Here is a 22,567-nt window from a genome sequence, read left to right as displayed (position 1 = left end):
CCAACTGCATGTGTCATCTAGACAATAAGCATATATTATCTATCTACTCTTATCTATAAATTTCTTTTCTGGAGATTTAGACCAAGCCATTAAATGTGATTATACATGTGAGGATGTACTATAATGTTCCACGGCTTGACACAATCAAAACAATGTTATCTACATGTAGAAGGAACTGGGACCAGTCATTCACTCAACTAGAATTATTAAACGCTTACTCTGTGCTAGACCCTGTGTTAAGTGGTACATCACACCAGCTATTGGGAATTCCTCTTCCATTTGTACTGCATAGGTATTTTCCATCACAGTAGCTAATATGTTTGGCTAGCATCTCCCTCCACTGTTTTATTTGATACCTTATATTAATAATGAGAGAATCAAAAGATTTCATTATTGTCACATCCTCAAGAACTCCTGTAGGATGTTAGCACATAACATGAAAACAATAATTTGAAGGAGAGTTTTTAAAGCAGTTATTTTGCTCTAAGAAATAAAAATAATCAAACTTTGTGTAAGTCAACAAACTATAACCAAAGTCTTATATTCTCTATATGCCTTTATGCTAAGATGGGCTATTCTATAGAAAAATAAGTAGGCAAAAACCTACTTATTCCCTTCTCATGCAACTTCATTACAGATAACTTTGGACCAGAGGTGGTATGCACATGCCTATAATCCTTCCCACCAAGGAAACAGGGACTAGTGGATTAAGCTCTGAAACTGGTGGAATGATTGAGCTCAGAAATTCTAAATATCACTGGGTTAATCTAATCAGGCATTTGTATGGTCTAGCACCAATATGGTGAGCACCTGAGGGCCACCAGGCTCTCTTAACATGGTGAACTGAACCAGGGCAGACACAGGACAGGTCAAAGCTTCAATACTAATCCCTGTGGGAGTAGGCCAATCAAGGACCACTGTACTTTTATCCTGGATAAGATAGGGAGACCCGTTCTATTTTTTTAAGATGTCTTTGATGCATGGGTAGATTATTTTCAAAAAAGATTTCTTTTTACAAAGATCAGAAAGTAGACATATGAATTGGTAGATATTGATAGTCTCTCAATCACCTTTGTTTGGTGATAAGGCTTTTTTCCAAGCATCTAGAATCCATCCTCCTGTCTTTTCAGATATCTTGGGAATCAATCTCTCAATGTCTTCAAAATTATATTACCTACAGTATGAAAAGTCCACTTGTTCTTCCCAGTACCTGGAACATAGTAGATACTTAGTGTTGTTTGATTACCTTTGCTACCTTAAGCATTATTTCTACTTCTCTCATGTAGCAGATCTAGGAACTGTGATGTTAAATGTGGTGATTTCACTGCTGTCAATGGGAGAAGTTTGTTATAAAAAGCTGAGCGGTTCTTTTCCATTTTTTAATCTGTTGTCCTTGTTTCTATATGAACTTTAAATGCTTTGGGATGTTACAACTTAACTGGCAGGCAAGTATTATTATTCCCAGGAAACCAAGACTCAGAGAGATTAAGTGAATTGTCTACCATCACACAGCTAATCAGTACTGGAGGCAGGATTTTTAACCTGGGTCTCCTTTATAATTTTAGTACTCTTTCTGCTATACCACACTGCCTAGGTAAGGTCAAAAGATTTGTTCAATAGAAACCTAAATGTCAATAGCTTCTGAAAATAACAATTATCACAATACTCTCTGCAAATGTCAAAGTATTACCGTTTTTACAGTCTTTTACTTTTTGTGATTACTTTGAACATCAACCCTCTCAGAATGACACCACATTAAATACTTGTTAATTTCCTGCTCTTAAAAATACAACTTGGCAGGAATTTTTCATTATCTACAAATCTTCAAGTGGGGGGGAAAATTGTCTTATTTTCTTTTTAACAACCTGTATTGACCACAATCCTAATTCAATCAGATTTTTCTACACATTTCAATGAATGTTTTCCTCAGAAATATTTATTTATCATTTCTTCAAGAAACATTCCCCAATAGATTAAGTGGTCAAAGGATATAACAGTTTTCAAAAAAAGAAATGCAGACTAGCAATGATTATATGAAAGAACGCTCCAAATCACTACTAAAGAAGTGTAAATTAAACCATCTCTGAGATTTTACCTAAGAGACATCAGACTGGCAAAAATGACAAAAGACAAAAACATTAAATGTTAAAGGGGCTATGAGGGGAAAAGGCAGACTAATGTACTATTGGTACAGCTGAAAAATGGTCCAAATATTCCCGTGTGGTGTAGCACATAAAAAATGGGAAATTATACCCCCAAAGTCATCAAATTATACAAACTATTTGACCCAATGATATTAGTATTAGGCATGTACCTCAAGGAGGTCAGAGGGAAGGTCCCGTACATATAAAAATTTTTATAGCGGTACTTCTCTGTTAAAGCAAAAAACTGGAAAGAAAATGGTGACTAACTAGGGACTGAATAAATAAATCAAGGCTTAAGAAATATAATGTATTATTGCTACTAAAAAATTATAAATATCAGTTGGAAGGCTTCTTTTTATGAACTGATATACACAGAATGAGGACAAACAGCAAACAATGTATATGATAGCTACAATAATGTAAGAGAACATACCACTGAAAGGCCACGGCCAACTGTGACCTCAGAACACTAAAGGTGAAACACAGCCCCTGCCTCTCTGCAGAGATGGGAGACTCAAGGCGTTGAATAAAGTGAAACATGTAAGACATGGTCAATGTACTGGTTTGTCTTTTTGCTTCACTATATATATATGGTTTGCAAAACACTTCCTGTATATTATCTCATTTTAAACTCACAACCACCTTTCAAGGTAGATGTTATTATTACCCTCATATTACAGATGAGGAAACTGAGACTGAGAGAAGTTAATTGACTTGTCCAGAATCACAGTTCTTCAGTATCTAAAGTAGGATTTGAATTCAGGTCTTCCTGAATCCAAGTCCAACACTATTTACTACCCCACCCAGCTGATGGACAAGAGAAGATTCTATAGGAAAGCAGGAGAAGTGAGTCAGTGAGGGCAGTGCTATTTTTTTTTTAAAGTTTTAATAAAATTGAGGGGGAAAAAGTTAAGGAGAAAAAAAAACCAAGCTTCCCCAAATCTCTTCTCTTAAGTCAACTGTCTCTTATTCACAATCTGATCATCTAGTCCATGGGATGCAGTTTTTCTGAGGGGGTTGAAGGGAAAGTAGAGCAACTTCAAATTACCTACTTTTGCTGGTTGTAAGAGAAAAGAAATTTAAATTATTAGTTAAAATCAAAACTTTAGATCACTATAATTTTTCCTATCCATGTTTCTCTCTAGACTCAATAATCACAAATACATAAGATATGATTATAAGAATTATGTAAAAATTATGTAAAACAAAATTGTTTTTAAACCTCAACACTGTACACTAGTTCTCCCGAAACCTGTGTGTATTACACAAATATCAGAGTTCTAAATAAATAAGATCTTTTCTGAAAACTTCGTTATTCCAACATCATTCTCAATGTATGCCTTCTTAATGCCAATACCTAATATTCAGAAGGGAATCCTATTCCATACAAAATTCATAAAATCCTACTTCAGTCACTAACATAGCACTTCTACCTAATAACTCAAATATCGTCTCTGGTTTATACAGACCTTAGTGCTTGTTTTCTAGCTATTGCATTCATAGGATCACATATCCAGCGCTAGGAGTCACCTCAGAAACAATCTAGTCCAACTCACTGCTTTTTTAGATGAGGTATAAGAGGCATGGGAAAGTTAAATACTTTGTCCAAGGTCATTCATGTACTAAGCTTTAGATGTGGAATTTGAACCCAGGTCATATGACTTTAGAGTCTCATGTTTTTTTCCTTATCTCCCTTGATAGATAAGTTTCTGAAAAACAAGAACTCTATCTGATTCATCTTTTCAAAGAACACATTCAGCATCCAACCCATAGGACAATGCCTGGCACATGACAGATGCATAATAAATATTTCTCAAACTTATCAAAGATGATTGGCTCGTGAAGGGGTATGAGAAATAATCCACTTCAAAGGTAAAATTTATAGGTGAATTAAAGTAACTAACCTGAGGTTTCAAAGCTAGCTAACAAGAGAACCAGAACACTCTGTATTTTATAGATAAGAACACATCATTACCCCTTTATGACAACTCCTAACCCAGATATCTAATTTTAACAGAAAACCTCAAAGTGATCCCTGCACAATAAGCTCTCTCAAAAGGACAATTTAATTTTACTATTTGCTGAACACTCCAAAAGGCACCATTTTTAAAATCTTATTCTATCATTAGCCTATGTATTCCCTAAATAATTTCTGGTAAAACAACATCTGATGTCATTTACTGTCTGCCATGTTATAATTCAAAGAGAAATATATATGGTACCTTTACATAATTTGTAACTAGAGTTTATGATACTATGGAACCTGCTGCTGGACACTCACTATAACCACAATGACCAAACTAGTTTTCTAACTTACCCTGCCATAGTCTCTAATAAAATAAAATTTAGCATAGTGTCTTTAAAAAAGGCTCTTCAAAAGGTTTTCATGGTAATGACAATCAATTATTGTTATTATTTTTGGGAGGCAATTGGGGTTAAGTGACTTGCCCAGGGTCACATGGCTATTGTCTGAGGTCAGATCTAAAATCAGGGCCTCCTGACTCCAGGGCCAGTCCTCTATCTACTATGCCACTTAGCTGCCCCACAATCAATTATTATTAAACGATACTGGAAGCAGAAATTATTTTACAGTATCTAGTAAACTAAACTGTTTTACTTCTTTTGTGTCTCCATATTGTTCAGTTTATAGTTTTTTTTAAAAATCATATTCAAGTTTAATTAATCAAAGGTGCCATTTAAAATGCTATAGCAAGGATTCTCATAAGTACCTTTCCCTGAGATATCAGAATTCCCCGTAATGTGTCAAATCCAACTGAAGGTCCTTGGCCAGTTTCATCAAGACGCCCCTCAAGGTCAAACATAGGAATGCATGGACAAAAGAGTTCTGAGATATGATGCAATAACAACAGTCTGTTCCGCAAAGATATTATTGGAATTTCCTGTAAATGGTTATATTCCATAGGAACCTGGGAAGGGGGAAAATTGAAGAATCAGAAATGCTTAAACATCAATATGTTTAAATATAAAATATTCAGAAGACTGTACAGAATTCCATCCTCCACTAAGCTATCAAACTGATCTTCCTAAAGTGAAAGTTTGACCATGTCACCCTACCAAAAACCTGCCCCTGCCATCTAATAAATTCCAGTGGCTCCTCATTACCTGCAGAATCAAATGTAAAATCTTTTTTTTTTTGGCTTTCAAAATCCTTTATAACCTGCCCCCTTCAGACCTTTCCTGTTCCTAATTAAAGTTAATGTTTTCCTTCTGAGATTTTCTCAAATTCATTTTGTATACATCTTTTGACATATAGCTATTTATTATATTGTCCATCCCCCCCCCATCACCACACACACACACTCCCATAAATTACATTTTAAGCACCTCAAAGACAGGAGCCATTTGTATCCCCAGCATTTAGCACAGCATCTAGAACATTATAGGCAATTAATAAATGCTTAACGATTGACTTGATCTTCCTCTCCCATATTTACATTTCAAATTGTCTATACTCAATTCTGACTTTTTCATAAAGAATACTTGGAAACAATTGATTTCACTAAAAGTCTATTCCCCCCCACCCTACCCCACCCCCATATGATTATATTTGGTTCTGCCAAAGAGGTGATTCTTGCTTTTAAGTCTTTATCTTTGCTTTTTGGAATATTTGATTAATAAGTTCTTTTCTCTTTCAGGGTGGAAGCTGCCAAATCTTGTGTCAAACTTACTACAGCTCCTTGGTATCTGAATTCTTTATTACTGGCTGCATGAAGTACTTTTTCCTTTTACTTAGAAGCTCTGGATTTCAGATAGAATATTCCTATGAATTTTCATTTGGGGATTTCTTTCAGGAGGTGATTTGAGGATGCTTATTTTCATTGTACCCTAACTGAAAGAGTTCTGGGAAGTTGTCACCAATAATTTTTCTGAAATATGGTATTCTGGCCTTTCTTAAGGTCACAATTTTCAGATAACTTGAAAATTTTTAGATTATCTCTCCTTGATCTATTTCTCTAGTCAGTCGTTCTTGATACTATGCTTATTTTTTTGTTTTGGTTTTTTCCCCAATTTTTTAGTTTTACTATTTCTTGTTGCCTCACTGAGTCAGTTATTTGTTTGACTAATTCTAATTTTCAAAGCATTCAGTTCTTGGGTGAGGTTTTCCACCTATAAAATCAACTCTTGGTTTTAAATAGATGTTACTTATCAAATTAGTAAATTAAGGAAAGTTTGTATTTTTTAAATTTTGTCAAAAGCTTTTCCTTCATTAATTGATATGTCTCCATTGTTTTGTTATTGATTCCTCTTATTGACCTAATCATCTCATTTAACAGTTTTGTTGGTTTGTGACTGGGAAAAACAGTTCTTATTAATCTCCTCTAACCCTTTATTTGTTACTTTCCTTTTCATTTCTAATACAACAATTTGGTTTTCCTTTCTTCTAAAAAAATAAAACTGATTTAATTTTTTCACTTTTTAATTAGTCCCGTCCCCCCCAAAGAAACATGCTCTAGCTTTATTCATCAATTCAATGGTATTTTATTCTTAATTTTATTTCTTCTTTGATTTTCTGAATTTCTATTTTGGTGCTTAGTTAGGATTTTTTTTAAATTTAATGATTCTCTACTTTTTTTCCTTTATGTTTAACTGCATGCTAATTTAATGATCCATTCTTTCTCCCTTTTATTGACAAAAGTGCTTAGAGAAATAATTTTTTTCTTATTTACTTTGGCTACAAATCAGAAGTTTTGTCATTTCTTTTTTTCTTGTCATTTTCTGTGGTGTTGAAATTATCTGTTGGTACTATGAATTGTTTTTCGATACCAATTTTTTTTTAGAATTAAATCAGTCTTCATTTAAATTAGTTTCTTCAAATGGCCTCTTTTTGCTTATAATTTTTATCATGTGGTCAATAAAAATGTTTTAACAATTTTGCTCTTCTGCATTTGAGGTTTTAAAACCCTATCACATGGTCAATTCTCATGAAAGTGCTATCTATGCACCTTTAGTAATCACCCTTTAGTAATCACCACAATGCTACCAAATCTAACTTCTCTGTAATTCTATTCAGATCCTTAACTTCCTTCTTGTTTACCTTTTTGTTAGATCTGTCCAGGTCTGAAACAGATACATTAAGGTCCCAGACTATTATGGTTTTACTGTTTTTTCCTGTAACTTTTTCTGTTTGTATTTACATGCTATCCCATTCAATGCATATAAATTAAGCACTGGTGATGTTTTATTGTCTGTGGTGCCTTTAAGTATAATATGTTTTCCTGTCTATCACTTTCAACAATGTGTATTACTACTGTCTTTATCTGAGATCATGATTGCTGCTCTCTTTTTTTTTTTCAGTTTGCCAAAAGCATAAGTAATTCTGCTGCAGCCCTTCACTTTTATTTTCTGTGAATCTTTATTTTTCAAATAACGTTCATTCTAAAAAATAAATTAGATTCTTCTTTGTAATCCATTCTGCTATTCCCTTTCATTTTAGGAGCTAGTTCATCCCATTCACATCACATATGAAATATGAGTGTCCGTTTTACTTCCTTTCTCCATATCCTCCTAGACTTTCTCTCTTTTTGCCTTCATAAAAATGTGACCAACACACTTGCAAGCTATAAAAGAAGTGATTTACTTTCACTCAACTGCCCCTCCTCTTTTTGCCTCAGTGTCCAATTATTGGTTCTTATACTTTTTTCATTCTTAATGCCTCTATTATGATCCACCCTCTGAAGTCAATGTTTGCTTTGCTTATGAATATTTACTCCGTGAAATATACCTACTCTCTCAAAATCCCTTCCTCCCTGTGCCTGACTGCTCTAGTACCGAATTTATTATATTTCTATACCAAACTTTTGGGGAGGGGAGCGATGGGGGGGGGAGAGAGGGAGAGAGAGAGAGAGAGAGAGAGAGAGAGAGAGAGAGAGAGAGAGAGAGAGAGAGAGAGAGAGAGACAGGAGAGAGAGGGAGAGAACGTGTGTGTTAGAATGAAGTTCAAATGATGCCTACTTCTCTAACATTTCATCCTCCAATTTTTGTCCATTTTTCTTTTATACCTCAATTTTGGAAAATAAGTCCCCTCCCTTCTTCTTTACTTTCCTAGTATATTGTTCCCCTCCTTTTATCTTCCCCTTTCCTTAAGACTGTCACAAACAATAAACCAGCCCAGCCCTTGTGCTTGTCTTATTTAACTCTATAATCTTCAAAAACATCAGGATTTTGAAGGATCACTTTTCTCCAATAATGATAATAATGACTAGCATTTAAATAATCCTTTAAAGTTTGCAAACAGCTTAACAAATATTTCTCAATTTTTCCTCGCAACTCTGGAAAGTAGGTGGCATTATTATTTTCATTATTCATTTATTTATTACTATTTTATATATTTTATATATTCATTTTATTATTTATTTGGTATGCTATTATATATTCAGTGTATTATTTATTATTATTTTATATTACTGTATTCTTATAATCATATTGTGTTATTCTGTATTTATTATTACATAAATTATTGTTGTTGTTGTTATTATTCTTGTATTAATTTTCATCTTGCATATGCATTGTCTGAGGCTGGATTTGAAGTCATGTTTTCCTGACTCTTGTTCCAGTATTCTATTCACTACACTACTTAACTGTATAAATAAATGTAAGCACTAAGTGTTCAGTTCACCCTTTCCAATTTATCAAAAATTTTACCTTCCTAAAATTTTCTGGAGTCATATATTTGCATTTGAAAGTTTCTACTCGACTACATTCTTTTCAGCAGAAATGCTTCTGTTCAATTAATGGGATACAGGAATATATTTAGTCTTGCAGGTTAAGTTATTCTTGCTTGAAAGCCTTTATCTTTTATTTTTTCAACTATTGTTTTCTAAGATTTTTCTCTCCTTCATAGCAGTTGCTGCCCAATCTTCTGCAATTCTAACTATGGTTCTTTAAAGTTTAGCTCATTTCTTTCTTGTATTTTTTTTTAATTTTAGCTGTAAGCTCTGGATTTTCACAATGCCATTCCTAGGAGTTTTTCATTTTATGATTTCTTTCATAACATGACTAGTGGAATCTATCTATTTTACTTTGCCCTCTGGTTCCAATGAATCTGTACACTTTTCTGTTATGATTTTTTGAAATTTATCCAGACTTTTTTTTTTTAAATCATGGTTTCCAAGAAGTTTCATGATTCTTAAAATAACTCTCCTTGACCTGACCTCTTATAAGGTCATTATTTTTCATAGTAAATATCTTATAGTTGCTTTTATTTTCCATAATTTGATTTTTTATTTTGTTATTATATTTAGTTAGTAGAAAGCTAGATGGCAGAGTGAATACAGCAATGGGTCTGGAATCAGGAAGATCAGAGTTCAAATCTGGCCTCAAACACTTACTAGCTGTGTGATCCTGGGCAAGTCACTTCAACTCTAATTGTCTCTGTTTCCTTATCTGTAAAATGGGGATAATAACAGCACCTAGATCCTAGGGTTGTTATGAGGATCAAATAAGATAACTGCAAAGACTTAGCACTATATAAATGTTAGCTATCATCATCATCATTACTATTACAATATTTATTGTCTCCTAAATTCAACGAATTAATTCTATTTGCTCTCTTCCAATTTTTAGGGAGTCAGCTACTTAGGTAAGGTGTTTTGTTTATTTTCCTTCTGATTTTTTCCTCCAGAGCTCTTATTTAATTTTTATCTCTTGCTTATATGTAATAATTCAAAGGTTCACATATAATTCACACAAATTCTTTATGTACTGAAATATTTGTGCTGATAACTAAAATGTAGGTTTAAGTAGTGATAAAAACTTGTCTGATGGTGTCACCAGTTTGGCTGCTTAAACAGCATTCCAATCCTGTGGACTTTAATTACTACTGAAAAGAAATGTGTGTGATGTGCCTTCAAAAGAGTTGTAGCTACTAATATACAAATTTTTTGCTCTATTGGAAAAATTCCACATATACTTTACAGAGAAGAATTAAAGCACAATGTAGAAAGACAAAGTCAAAGTGTTCTCTGGTGTAAAAACTAGAGTTCTTAAGTAACATCATTACTTATCTTCTAATAAGAACAAAAAAAATTTCTAAAACTGAGAAGAAAATCAATGAAAAAATATGATTAGATTTAAATATATTAGCTTTAATGCAATTTTTCAGTTACACAAAGAGAATTAAAATTAAACTAAAATTAAAAATTAAAGCAAAGTTAAGCTACTGTGGTCTTTTTCAAAATTTCCTGAATTCAAAATTTTACAAGTGTATTGTCTATAAATGGGCACTTTACCTGCGTAGGAAGCTTCCCAGCATTGGCAGGTTTACTAGTGGACCACGCTAGGGTGTGTGCTGAACCACAAGCCACCCTATTGATCTTTTTACCCTGAAGTGCTGCAACCAGCCGAGGTCTCTGGATTGCATTAGTTGTTCCATCCCCAAGTTGCCCTTCATCATTGTCACCCCAAGTATAAACTTCACCTAAATAAAGATTAAAAATTACTTTTAACATACACACTGGTCTAAAGGAAAGGTTTACTTTAAGGGCAGTTTCCTTCACACGACAGAAATGAAGTGTTAAAATCTCTAGGATTCACTCAAAATTGGAACAAAGCTTATAAAAACATGCTCTAGCTACTCAATAATTTCAGGTCCTCTGTTATTTGTCACATATAAGAGAAAAACTAACAAAAGGAAAATCTATACTAGTGGATTCTCCAGCTCTTCTCTATAACTCTTCAGGTACTTTTTACCTTCTAAAAATAGACCTTGAAAATATTTGCTATATGGCATAGCTATCTGGGAGGGTTTTAGAGAAGAGTCACTGGAAGAAATTCTGGAGATATAAAAAACAACAGGTAGCAATAAAATTTATTTAAAATATTAAAAACAAGGCTTGATTTATTGGGACCATATCATATTTCACAGCATAAGAAGATATGCCATGCTAGACAAATAATGCTGAATATCATGAACATAGACTAAGGACATAATTAGTAACTGTTTTCATGTTAGAATCTTATTAATAGCCATGTAAAATCTAGACTATAAAATCTTGGTTTATAATAATAAGCATGTTTACCCCTATACATAGCTTGACACTATATATTATCTGATATCAATATATATTCTACAGTATACTGATGCTCATTTTATCAACTATTAACTTAAAATCTCAATGAATATTTCCAAAATGGGTTTACCTAAGAATATCTGACTTATCTGTAAGAGAAGTATCTGAACGAAAAACACCTATTCCTTTAACTATAGTGTCTATAAACATTAAAAATGTCCAAAAGCCTAGAGTATAAAAAAGAACAGTTTATTTAAAATCAGTATTATAGGATTTAGAGAAATAACTTTAGAGATCACTGAGGCCTGGAAAGAGTTAAAATAACTTGACTAAAACACAAAGTTATATTGGTAATAAAAAATAACAGAACTAGGATCTGAATCCAGGACTTAAAATTCCAAATCCAGTACTCTTTTAGCTATATCATGCTGAATTCAACCATTTTGAATACATCATGAATCTTAGGATTATGACTGAAAACTATTCTTGCCACCTGAATAAGTTCTTTACTTAAAATTAGTTGATTTGTAATTTGGAACATTCTGAGTTAGAAATGAAGATTATTTTTTCCATATACATACCGTCTTCAGTGCAACACACACAATGTAACGAACCAGTAGCAATTGCAATTACTTTCTTTCCCTGTAGTCCTTGCACTTGTCGAGGCCGTCTAACATGGTCATCTGATCCATGACCCAGCCTGTGATAATCACCTTTACCCCTGTGAACAAGAGAAACTGACTATTTACATATATTACATGATATCCTGTCATTCCCACTCCCATTCTCAGTCACAAATGACTTCATGCAGACTAAAGTTTTTAACTATTTACAAGTTTACTGCCTAATACAGGGCTGTTATATTGAAGTGGGGGGGGGGGTTCTAAAACTATAGAATCTTATAAAACCAAACCTACCAAGTATAAACTGCTCCAGACTTGGTAAGTGCAACAGAAAAACTGTGATCCACACTCTACTTTAACCACTCCAAGACCTGTAAGAGAATCAATCTAAAGAACAATAAAGATAATTAAAAATAATTAAATGAGTTTCTATTGTATGTGGCTACCACCAAAATATTACAAAATTAATGGAAGTATTAAAATATTCTTATCTAAAACAATATTCTAAATCAACAACTACAGGCTTTATATTTCAACTATGGATTTTATTTTTTATATACTTCAGGGATAACATAATCCCTTCAAAGTTTACTCCACCATTACACATCACAACCCTTCCTTTCAAAGGGTTTCTCCATAACCCACTAAGCATTATTATTTTTTATCTACATGCATATACAGCTAAAGATGTTGATATCTGTGGCCTATACTTTCTCACCTTAGTTTACTAGCAGAAGGAAAAGTGGTACAGAATGTAATCTTTTCCAAGAAAAAAAAAATTCTTCTTTAATGTGTATTGAACTAAAATTATACTCTGGTTCACTTATTAAATTATACTAAGTGAACAATAAAATACAATTTTGTTTTGCTTTGTTTTGTTTTGGGGGGCAATGGGGTTAAGTGACTTGCCCAGGGTCACACAGCTAGTATGTGTTACAAGTCTGAGGCTGAATTCGAATTAAGGTCTTCCTGAATCCAGGGCCGGTGCTCTATTCACTGCGCCACCTATGTGCCCCAAAATACAATTATTTTAAACATTATGACATATCTAGATTCCTTTTTGAAACAGGCAATGAGGAAAGAAATACCTTTAAAATAAGCTTCTAGATCAAAAATATTTATAGTAGCTCTATTTTGTGGTGGCTAAGAACTGGGAATTGAAGGGAGGTCCATCAATTGGGAAATGACTGAACAAGTTGTGATACATGATTGTAATAGAATATTATTGTGCTACAAGAAATGACAAGTAGGATGATTTCAGAAAAAATCTGTTAAGACTTACATGAACTGACACAAAATGTAGTGAGCAGAACCAGGAGAATGTATACATAGTACAGCATAACTGTACAATGAAGAACTATGAATGAAGTAGCTATTCTCAGCAATACAATAACCCAAGACAATCCCAAAGGACTCAACACAAAAACTGATATCTGTCTCCAGAGAAAGAATTGATGTTGTCTGAATACACACTGAAACATACTATTTTTCACTTTCTTTTTTTGTTCAAATCTTCTTGCACAAAATTACTAATAAGGAAATGTTTTTATGTATAACCTATATCAGACTGCTTCCCATCTCAGGAAGGTGGTAATGGAGAGAGGGATAGAATTTTTAACTCAAAACTTAAAACAAAGAATGTTAAAAATTGTTTTTACATGTAATCAGGGAATATTTTTTCTTCAAAAAAAGAGCTTACAGCAAGATATATTCTTTAACAATCTCTAATCTTAAATAAGGAGCCATTATTTTGAAAAGTACATAATCATGTGGCTTTGAATACCAACTTGGGCTCCATAAAAACTTGATTCTGGTCCATTACACAAGAAGAGAGTAGCAGCTTGTGACAACAGCACAAGTTTCTGAATATTAACCTTCTTCCTGAAATTAAACTGATTCCCCTCTTGACAATTCATCTTAAATCAGCACCTGAGAGCTACCAGACACTAAACTCTTTTCTGGTAATTACTAGGTCAGTGCTTTACATGTTGTAGAAATAAACCTGCAATACCTTCATTGGCACTTTACAGCCATCACTGCCTCCTCTGCCAAGTTTTCCATAGTCTCCATCACCCCAGGACCACACGGTATCATCATCAGTGAGGCAAAGCGTCTGTGCATCCCCACTGCCACAGGCAATATCAATAACTCGATAGCCCTGGAGGGCTTCCACCTTGCAGGAAAAGAAATCATCTTATGTTTGAACCTGATATAATTAACTACCTCATTTAACCACTCAGATAAAACAAAGCCAGAATACAAAGGGCAGAGCAAATCTCCTAAGTGTATTTGACAATTTTAAGGTAAAGCAATGGAAAAATGTAGTGACACACATTCCTACTAGACCATACAGGAAATAATTTGTAGTAATATTTAAGAAATCTTAACTTTAGCAGAAACAATTCTCAGTAAGAGAGTAAAAACAATAGCTAGAAAATCTTATACTGAGGTTATTCTGATGAAACAGCACCTCTCTAAGCAGTCACCACCACTCTAAATAAATTATTAATTTATTTTACAAAATACAAAATGCAATGAGTCTTCTGAAGTTATAGTCACTGAGTTTAAATGTCAGGTGACATGTACAGTATTATCACTGTTTCATTATTAAGTGAATATTGTAATTAAAATACTAGCTAGCCAATTTCAATTAATCAACAAGTATTTGTTAAGCACCTGTTATCTATCACGCACTATGCAGCGTGCTAGGGATATAAAGAATGAAACTATCCCTACTCACAAGTAGCTCATACTTCTTGTGGGAAAGACAATGTGGAAAACAACAATTACATATATAAAAATATACAGCATAAATACAAAATGAATAAATATAAATATGTACAAAGATGTTATTCAATACAAGTTAGTTTGTGGAAAAGGGCACTAGCAGTTGGGGAATCAAGAAATCAAATAGAGGGGAATCTTCATAGAGAAGATTGTGTTTGAGTTGAGTCTTAAAAGAAGAATGGACTGAGGTAGAGTTATACATTCTGGGAGATAGATTATCATGTGTGAAGAACATAGAGAAAGTCAGCTTGAATGGATCAAACAGTACAGGAAGAAGAGTAATGTTCAATGAGGGTGGAAAGATGGGTGGGAGCCAGGTTGTATAGCACTTTAAAAGCTAAAGTGACTTTATATTTTATCCTAGAGACTAACATGAAGCCCCTGGAATTGCTTCAGTAGGGAATTCACATGGTTGAACCGGGAAGACTGGAAGGGTGGTGGTGCCCTTGACAGAAATAGGAAAATTTAGAAGAAAAGAAGGGGGAAAGATAATGAGTTCATTTTGAAAATTTTGAGTGAGATATCTCCAAGATATCCAGCTTAAAAAAGTCCAATAGACAACTGGTGATACAGGAATGGAAGCAGACCAACAGATCTGAGAGTCATCTGCAGAAAGATAATAATTACAAAGGAATTGATGAGGTTAGTGAAGAAGTAAGGAGGAGAAAGAGAAGATGGCCCAAGGCAAAATCCTGAAGAACATCCACATTTAGGAGTGTTAGTGAGACAGTGAGAACTAGGAAAGAGTAGCGTCATAAAAACCCAGAGAGGAGAGAGTGTGGGAGGAGAGGGTGGTCAGGAATGTCAGAAAAAGCATACAGGCCCAGAAGGATGAGGACTGAGAAAAGACCATGAGATTTGGCAATCAATGTTAACTTTGGAGAAAGTAGTTTCAATTGGGTGATGAGGTTGGAAGCCAGATTGTAAAGGGTAGAGCAGTAAGAAAGAAAGAAGTAGAGGTAGCAAATGGAGTAGTCTGGCTGAAAAAGGGAGGAGAAATACAGGACAAAAGCTTAAGGAGATGGCAGGCTATAGTGAAGGTTTAAGGATGGGGGACACTTGGGAATATTTCACAGCCACAGGGAAGGAACCAGCAAAAAGGGAAAAGCTGAAGATTTGGCAGGCAGCAAAGGGGAAGGTGGAGAGGGAAGATGATTGAGAATGCAACTACTGAGATAAGAGGGCAGGATTCAGTGCATTTGTAGACAAGTTAGCCTTGACAAGAAGAAGGGCCACCAAACTGTCAGAGACTAGGGAAAAGGAAGAGAGAATGAAAGATGATTTCCAGGGTTTTTGAGATGAGGTGAATGGGAGAAGTGGAACTCAAGCCAAATAATCTCAATTTTCTCAGTAAAGTAAAAGGTCAGGGCCTTAGCTGAGAGAAGAAGTAAGGGGCAGCTATGGGAAGCTTGAGGAAAGCAGGGAAGGCAGAGCTTCTATGGAGACTGAGAAATTAACTAGGAGAACTAAAATGAATTCCCCATGGCAATGAGGACCCAGTTGAGGTACAATAACATTAATCTATAATGTACCCAGGCAACAGAGTTGTGAACCTTCCTCCAGCTGCCTTCTGCAGCTTATGAATAAGAGTGGAGGAGGTAAATCAAGGAAATAATCCAGATCTAAGGTTGGGCAATAGGCGAGCAGACTGAAAAAAGGGCAAGGGATATGAGAGTAGACACAGTGAACAAGAAATGGTCAACTACTACACTGAGATTAGAGATGGAGGAAAATCAAGTCAGAGCCAAGGTAATGAGAAAGTAATAAGGGCTGGAAAAAGTAAAGATCTCAGTGAAGATGAAGAATATATTTACAATGGATAAAGCCTAGAAAAAAGTAGGATTACAGGAGGCAATGGCAAGATAAGGGAATATCACTTTAAATGCTATTTAAACTGTCAATTTAAATGCTATTTGTCAACATATACCAAGATGACATATTTTAACCAATAATGAAGTCTCTGTAATAAACTTATATTCCTTCCCTTTTCCCTAACCCCTTGTCCCCACCCTACCAGTTCAGCCTATTTCCTTAAAAGAGAGAGAAAATAAAACACAAATTTCTCAGTTTCATATGATTCCTGACGCATCTTTCTTACCAGCTTAGGTTTTAACTGATCTTCACTATCACCATGACCTAGGCGGCCATATCTTCCTTTACCCCATGTATAGAGGTCACCAGCTGCTGTAATACATGCACTGTGGGCTCCACCTGCAGCAATATCAACGACTTCTATTCCTCGCAAAGATTCAATTACACGTGGGCGATCACAGGGACTGCAAAAAACAAATAAATAAAAATACACCAAAACAAAGTTACAATATATGTGTGTCTCCTAATTAAATAAATGCTAAACATAATGAGTGTTACACTGTTTACTAGTACAGCTAGCAAGATACATTTGCCCATCCATACACATACACAGAGCCAAGTACGTTTCCAAATTACCTTACTGCCACACGTTAATTAAGCACAAAGAATTAACAATATTTTTCAACATCAGCTAAACATTTAAAGTTTTATTCCTTTAAGTCATATCACTTTAAACACTGAACCCTTAAAACTTAAAAAGTTCAACTGTTATTAGGACTACAAAGTTTTGATATACAAAAATCAGATGTCAGTTACAATGAATAGACAAGTAACCATAATAGCTAACCATTTTGCTAAACCATATAACCTACACATGTCTAGTAATGTCTACACATAAGATTATCCATAATTTGGGGTTAGGACTGATTAAGACACGAGTTAAGATCAGAGATATTTAAAGAGGACATCATGCCCCCTAAGCCACTGTTTGAAAAAAAGTTCCTCCCAACTGAGTTGGAGTTGTATTGAGCAGTTTTTCTCAGTAAAGCAGTCATTAAAAACTAAGTAAGCAGTCATTAAAAATAAATCAATGTCTATGACACACCCATCATCATGACTCCCTTCCTTAACCTACCCAGTCCCAAACTTCTCAGAAACATTTTAATTTAGATATGCTTTTTAAACATAATTGTATCCATAAATAGGTATGTATTTGAACATTTTAATATTTCAGGCAAGTAATGTTTTCATAACTTTTATATAAAAACAATCATGTTTTAACATTATAAATGTTGAAACTATTTAGGCATAATTTGTATTCAAACCCATAAAACAATGTTTATTTGTATTACCTTCTGTTTCCATGCCCCAATTTTCCATCTTCAGCTTCACCCCAGGAATAAACTTCTCCTTCTGATGAGAGTGCTAAGCAATGTTTTCCTCCAGAGTTCACAGCTACTTTCTTTATAAACACATGCTGAATAGATTCAAGCAATGTTGGAGTAGAAACTGATTCAGTTCCTCCAATTCCCAGTCGGCCACCTGCTCCATACCCGGTAGCATACAGCTAAATCCCACACCCCCCAAAAGCAGAAGTTATAAATCTGATGAACTAAAACAAGTAGTCTTACAATTGGTTAACAAAAATCTAAACATTGATCCTGGACATTTTCAACATAGGAAAAAGAAAACTTAACATTTTAAAATGAAGTAAATCATCTTTATAAAGAGTATTTTATAAGAATGACCAAATCAAACACTTGGTACAGGCTTCTAAGTAGCACTGGCAGGGGGAAAACAATTATGTTTAATTCAACATTTATTAAACACCTACTATGAATAAAGAATAGATGTGGGGTACTAGAGATTCAAAGATGCCCAAAAGTCCTTCCTTTAAGGGGTTTAACAATTTAATGGAGTGGGAAAAAAATTATGTCTAAAAAGAGTAAGAAATAGGTATAAAGGAATGTCAAAACTGTTTTTAGCTAAAGGGTTTGGGGAATACGAGAGGAAATCATGGAAAACTTCATGGAGAAAATGGCACCTGAGCAGGACTTTAGAGAATTTCAAAATTTGGAGGATTTCAAAAAGCAGGGATGAGCAAAACATATCTTCCAAACATGGGGAAATAATACTGAATCACACAGGTAAATATGTCCAAGATGCAACTGAAGAATAAGAATTCAGATTAAGGAATGAAACTGGATATTTTCCTCATCCTCCTCCAAGGCCCATTTTCTTCCATGTAGCCTTACTGGATCTACACTTCCTCAACTGTGTTCTGACCAAGCTAAGTGTTATCTTCTTCAAATAGTCCTAGAGTTCTTTGTCATAATCTCTCCTTTGCCCCCTAACATTCCTTTGATGTTCATCATATTTGTGTTTCAGCAAGCCATCCCTAAGCAAAATGTGTAATCACTTACGAGCTAGACCTACTTCACATCTGTCTTTGCATGCCCAGCAATCTAGTACAGTGCTCTCTAAATAATTTAAGAAAAATGTCATTTGAGCTGAAATATAAGACTTAGGAGTTATCCATAAAAAGAAGTCATCAGTAACCCATAAGCCAACTAAATAGATGAAAAAGGAGAAATAAGACAGGAAGAGAACTAGGACATCAAAGTGTCATGAAAGACAAGAGAACAGAGTACCTGGTATAGAAGTTTATCAAATTTTTTTTTGCCATTGACCCATTTGTTAGTCTGGCGAAACCTATAATCCTCTCCTCAGAAAAATGTTTTTAAACATTTTTAAAGTGAAATTCATAGGATTACAAAGAAAACCAATTACACTGAAATAGTTATCAAAAATATTTTTAAAAATGTAATTGACTCTAGATTAAGAACCCCTGATCTGAAGGGATAAGTAGATGCTGCAAAAAGAGTAGACGGGATGATCTGTCAAATTAGATTGAGCAATCAAGTGTTCATTACTCTTCTGTCTTTTCTAATAGACTGTCCTAACTACCATCTCCCCCCATCTCATCTTTAATGTATCCTTATCAACTTTTTAAACACACGAAGAAAATATGAGAAAACTGTCCTAGGCAACAAAGCACAGACAGACTGAATCAACAGCTCATTGTCAGAGAAAACCTCCATGTTTAAAACCATATGATAAGCAGTAGTTAAATTTCAATTTCATCAATAATTTTGCAAAGAGTCAGAAGAAAGAGCTTGAAATACACAATTTATATAACCAAGGCTAATTCTTCAATCATGAGGAAAGAACAATAAAACAATAAATTCCAAAAAGCAAAGGTGCTCAAAGCTGCAAGCCAAATAAATATAGCCTGCAAAGGTGCGTCCAATAACCACTCTGCTGACCTCAAGTATGACATCTACAATTGCCTATTAGATATATCAAACTAGCTATCCTAGAAACATCTTAAACTGCACATATCCAAAAATGAACTTATTATCCTTCCTCCAAACCCCTCCTCCCCAACTTTTCTATTACTGTGGCATTACCATCCTCCCAGTCACCCAGACTCCCAATCTTGGTGTCATCCTAGACTCCTCACTCTCTCTCACTTACCCATTCCCATATTCACACTACTGCCAAGACCTGCTGATTTCACCTTCGCGACATCTTTCAAATACTCCCTCTTCTCTCTACTGCTACCACCTTGGTAAGACCCTCACCTCTTCACGCCACTGGCCTAGTGCATAGCTTGGCCTAGTGCATAGCTTACTGATTAATCTACTCTCTTCCTACTGCAATCCAACCTCCACTCAGCTATGAAATTAACCTTCCTAAAACGCAGATGTGACCATGTCACTTCTCTACTTAATAAACTCCAGTGGCTCCCAATCACCTCCTGGATCAAATACAAAATCCTTTATTTAGCATTCAAAGCTCTTCAATGCCAAGACCTCACTTCATCCTTCCTTTACAGTCTTCTTACAACTGGCAGCCCACACCCCATGTATTACTCTGAGGTCCAGTTGCACTGGTCTCCCTTCTGTTTCTCTCATAAGTAACTCCATCTCCTGACTCTGGCCATTTTTACTGGCTGTCCCTCTTGCCTAGAAAGTTCTTCCTTTCCACATCCTGGCTTCCTTCAAAGACCCAGTTAAAATCTCATCTTATATAAGGAGTCATTCTCAATCCCCCTTCAATTCTTGAGCTTTCTCTATTAATTATTTCCTATGTGTCCTAAGGGCAGCTTATTTGTACACAGTTGTTTACATACTGGCTCCTTCATTAAGTTATGAGGTCTTCAAGGGAAGGGACTGTCTTTTACCTTGCTTTGTATCCCCAGTGCTTAGCACAGTGCTTGGTATACAGTGTGTGCTTAATAAATGTTTACTGAATGACTAATAATTAACAACAAAAAAAAAGATTCTCAGCAAAAGAGAGAACTTGAGGTATTTCTGCACTCAAAATCAAAAATAAAACAAAATCAGAAAAAAGCTTAATTTTCTAATCAGAATGAAAACCACAATTAACAATGATAAAATCTAACATTTGATAGCACTTTGCTTCAAAAATTATTATCTCATTTGATCTTCACAGCCTGGGAGATCAGTGCTATTATTATCCCCATTTTAAAGTTGAGGAAACTGAAGCAAAGAGAGGTTAAGGGATTTGCCTAAGGTCACATTCTTTGTAAGTTTCTGAGGCCAAATTTAAACTCAGGTCTTCCTGACTCCAGGCCAAGCATTTTTCTTTAGTGCACCATCTAGCTGCCCTAATTACAGAATCACAGAATTTCAGAGTTACAGTATCAGAGACTACCTAATCCAAACCGTAACAAAAAGGAAACCCTATACCAAACCCAATAAAGAGTCATCAAGTCTCTTCATTACGACTCCTAATGAGGGGAAATTCACAACAACTCCACGCAAACCATTACATTTTGGACCCCTCTATTAGGAAATTTTTTTCTGACATCAAGCCTAAACTTTTCTGTTTGCAACTTCTCCCAGTGTTCTTGTTTCTGCTTCTTCATGACAACCTTTTATAAACAAAGCTATCATGCTATATGAGTTTTTTTCCTTCTTCAGACTAAACATCCTCACATCTTTCAATATGACAAAAGTTCAAAGCTCTTCAATACGTTTCCTAAATTGTGTCATCCAAATGGAACATGATATTCCAGAGTGATCTGACCAGGTGAAAGTATAGTAAAGCTTCACCTTCTTATCCTTGAAAGCTCTCTCTACATGCAATCCAAAATCACAATAATTTTTTGGCGGCCACATATTGTCATACTGCTGACTTATGCCAAGTCCATTAAAACCTCCAAATCTTTTCTTAACCATGCATCCCCTATTTTGAATTTGTATTGTCTTTTTTTGAAAACAAATGATAAAATGGTGGTAAGATGAAATTCAATAAGAATAAAGGCAAAGTCCAACCACTGCTAGAGCCTGTCCAGATGTTTCTGGAGAGTTATTATCCAGTTAACTTTCCTTCCCTACTTTTTGTCCATCTGCAAATCTGATACAAATGTCATCTATGTCACTAAATGAATGCCATCAAAGTCACTGATTTTCTTCCCTTTTGGTCTAGACTTGTGATTTAACAGAGGTTCTTAATCTTTTTTGTGTCATGGACCTCTTATGCAGTTTGGTGGAACCCTTCTCAGAATGAAGTTTTCAAATGTATAAAGTAAAATATATAGGATTACAAATGAAGCCAATTATACTGAAATATAACTAACAAAAAATGGTTTTAAGTTAATGGACTCCAAGTCAAGAACTCTTAGTATAGAAGACGCTCCTAGGTAAGGAGGATATAAAATGAGATCCCTCTACCTATGCAGAATTGCACCTTCTCTACAATTTATAGTCTTAGAAAGTAGCCAAGAGGTGCTGAAATGATTTGCCCTGGATTTATGTATCTGAGCTAGCCTTTTATCCACTATACACCCTGCCTCTCACTGATAAAAGTTTTAAATAATATGAGGGCAAGCCTAGACGAGACACTACACTGTAAACTTCTTGACAAGGTGAAATTGAACATAAAAATTACTCTTTGTTATTAGTCATTTCGTCTAACTGTATTATCAATTAGCCCATATGTCTCCATCTTTTCCACAAGAGTGATAAAACCAATTAAAGCAACATATATTTATTAAACACTGATCACAATAGAATATTTAAGTCTTAACAGCTATTTTCATTACTTAAACAATGACCTTAAGTTACTGGACTCCAGGTCAAGA

At 34.6% G+C, this 22,567-nt stretch overlaps 1 protein-coding gene across 1 annotated transcript in view; it reads right to left on the bottom strand.

Moving 5' to 3' along the window:
- The window catches only part of HERC2 (HECT and RLD domain containing E3 ubiquitin protein ligase 2), a 223,597-nt gene that overhangs the window by 14,341 nt on the left and 186,689 nt on the right, over positions 1 to 22,567 (bottom strand). The window contains 8 exon segments of the mRNA XM_020992762.2: positions 4,874 to 5,071; positions 10,394 to 10,581; positions 11,755 to 11,894; positions 12,091 to 12,131; positions 12,133 to 12,183; positions 13,808 to 13,969; positions 16,682 to 16,859; positions 17,748 to 17,962. Of these exon segments, the coding sequence (XP_020848421.1) occupies positions 4,874 to 5,071; positions 10,394 to 10,581; positions 11,755 to 11,894; positions 12,091 to 12,131; positions 12,133 to 12,183; positions 13,808 to 13,969; positions 16,682 to 16,859; positions 17,748 to 17,962 (1,173 nt within the window).

The sequence above is a fragment of the Phascolarctos cinereus genome, unplaced genomic scaffold, assembly GCF_003287225.1.
Source record: "Phascolarctos cinereus isolate Bilbo 61053 unplaced genomic scaffold, phaCin_HiC Scaffold_726;HRSCAF=1367, whole genome shotgun sequence".
In the NCBI taxonomy this organism is placed as follows: domain Eukaryota; kingdom Metazoa; phylum Chordata; class Mammalia; order Diprotodontia; family Phascolarctidae; genus Phascolarctos; species Phascolarctos cinereus.
This window is presented reverse-complemented; position numbering and strand designations above follow the sequence as displayed.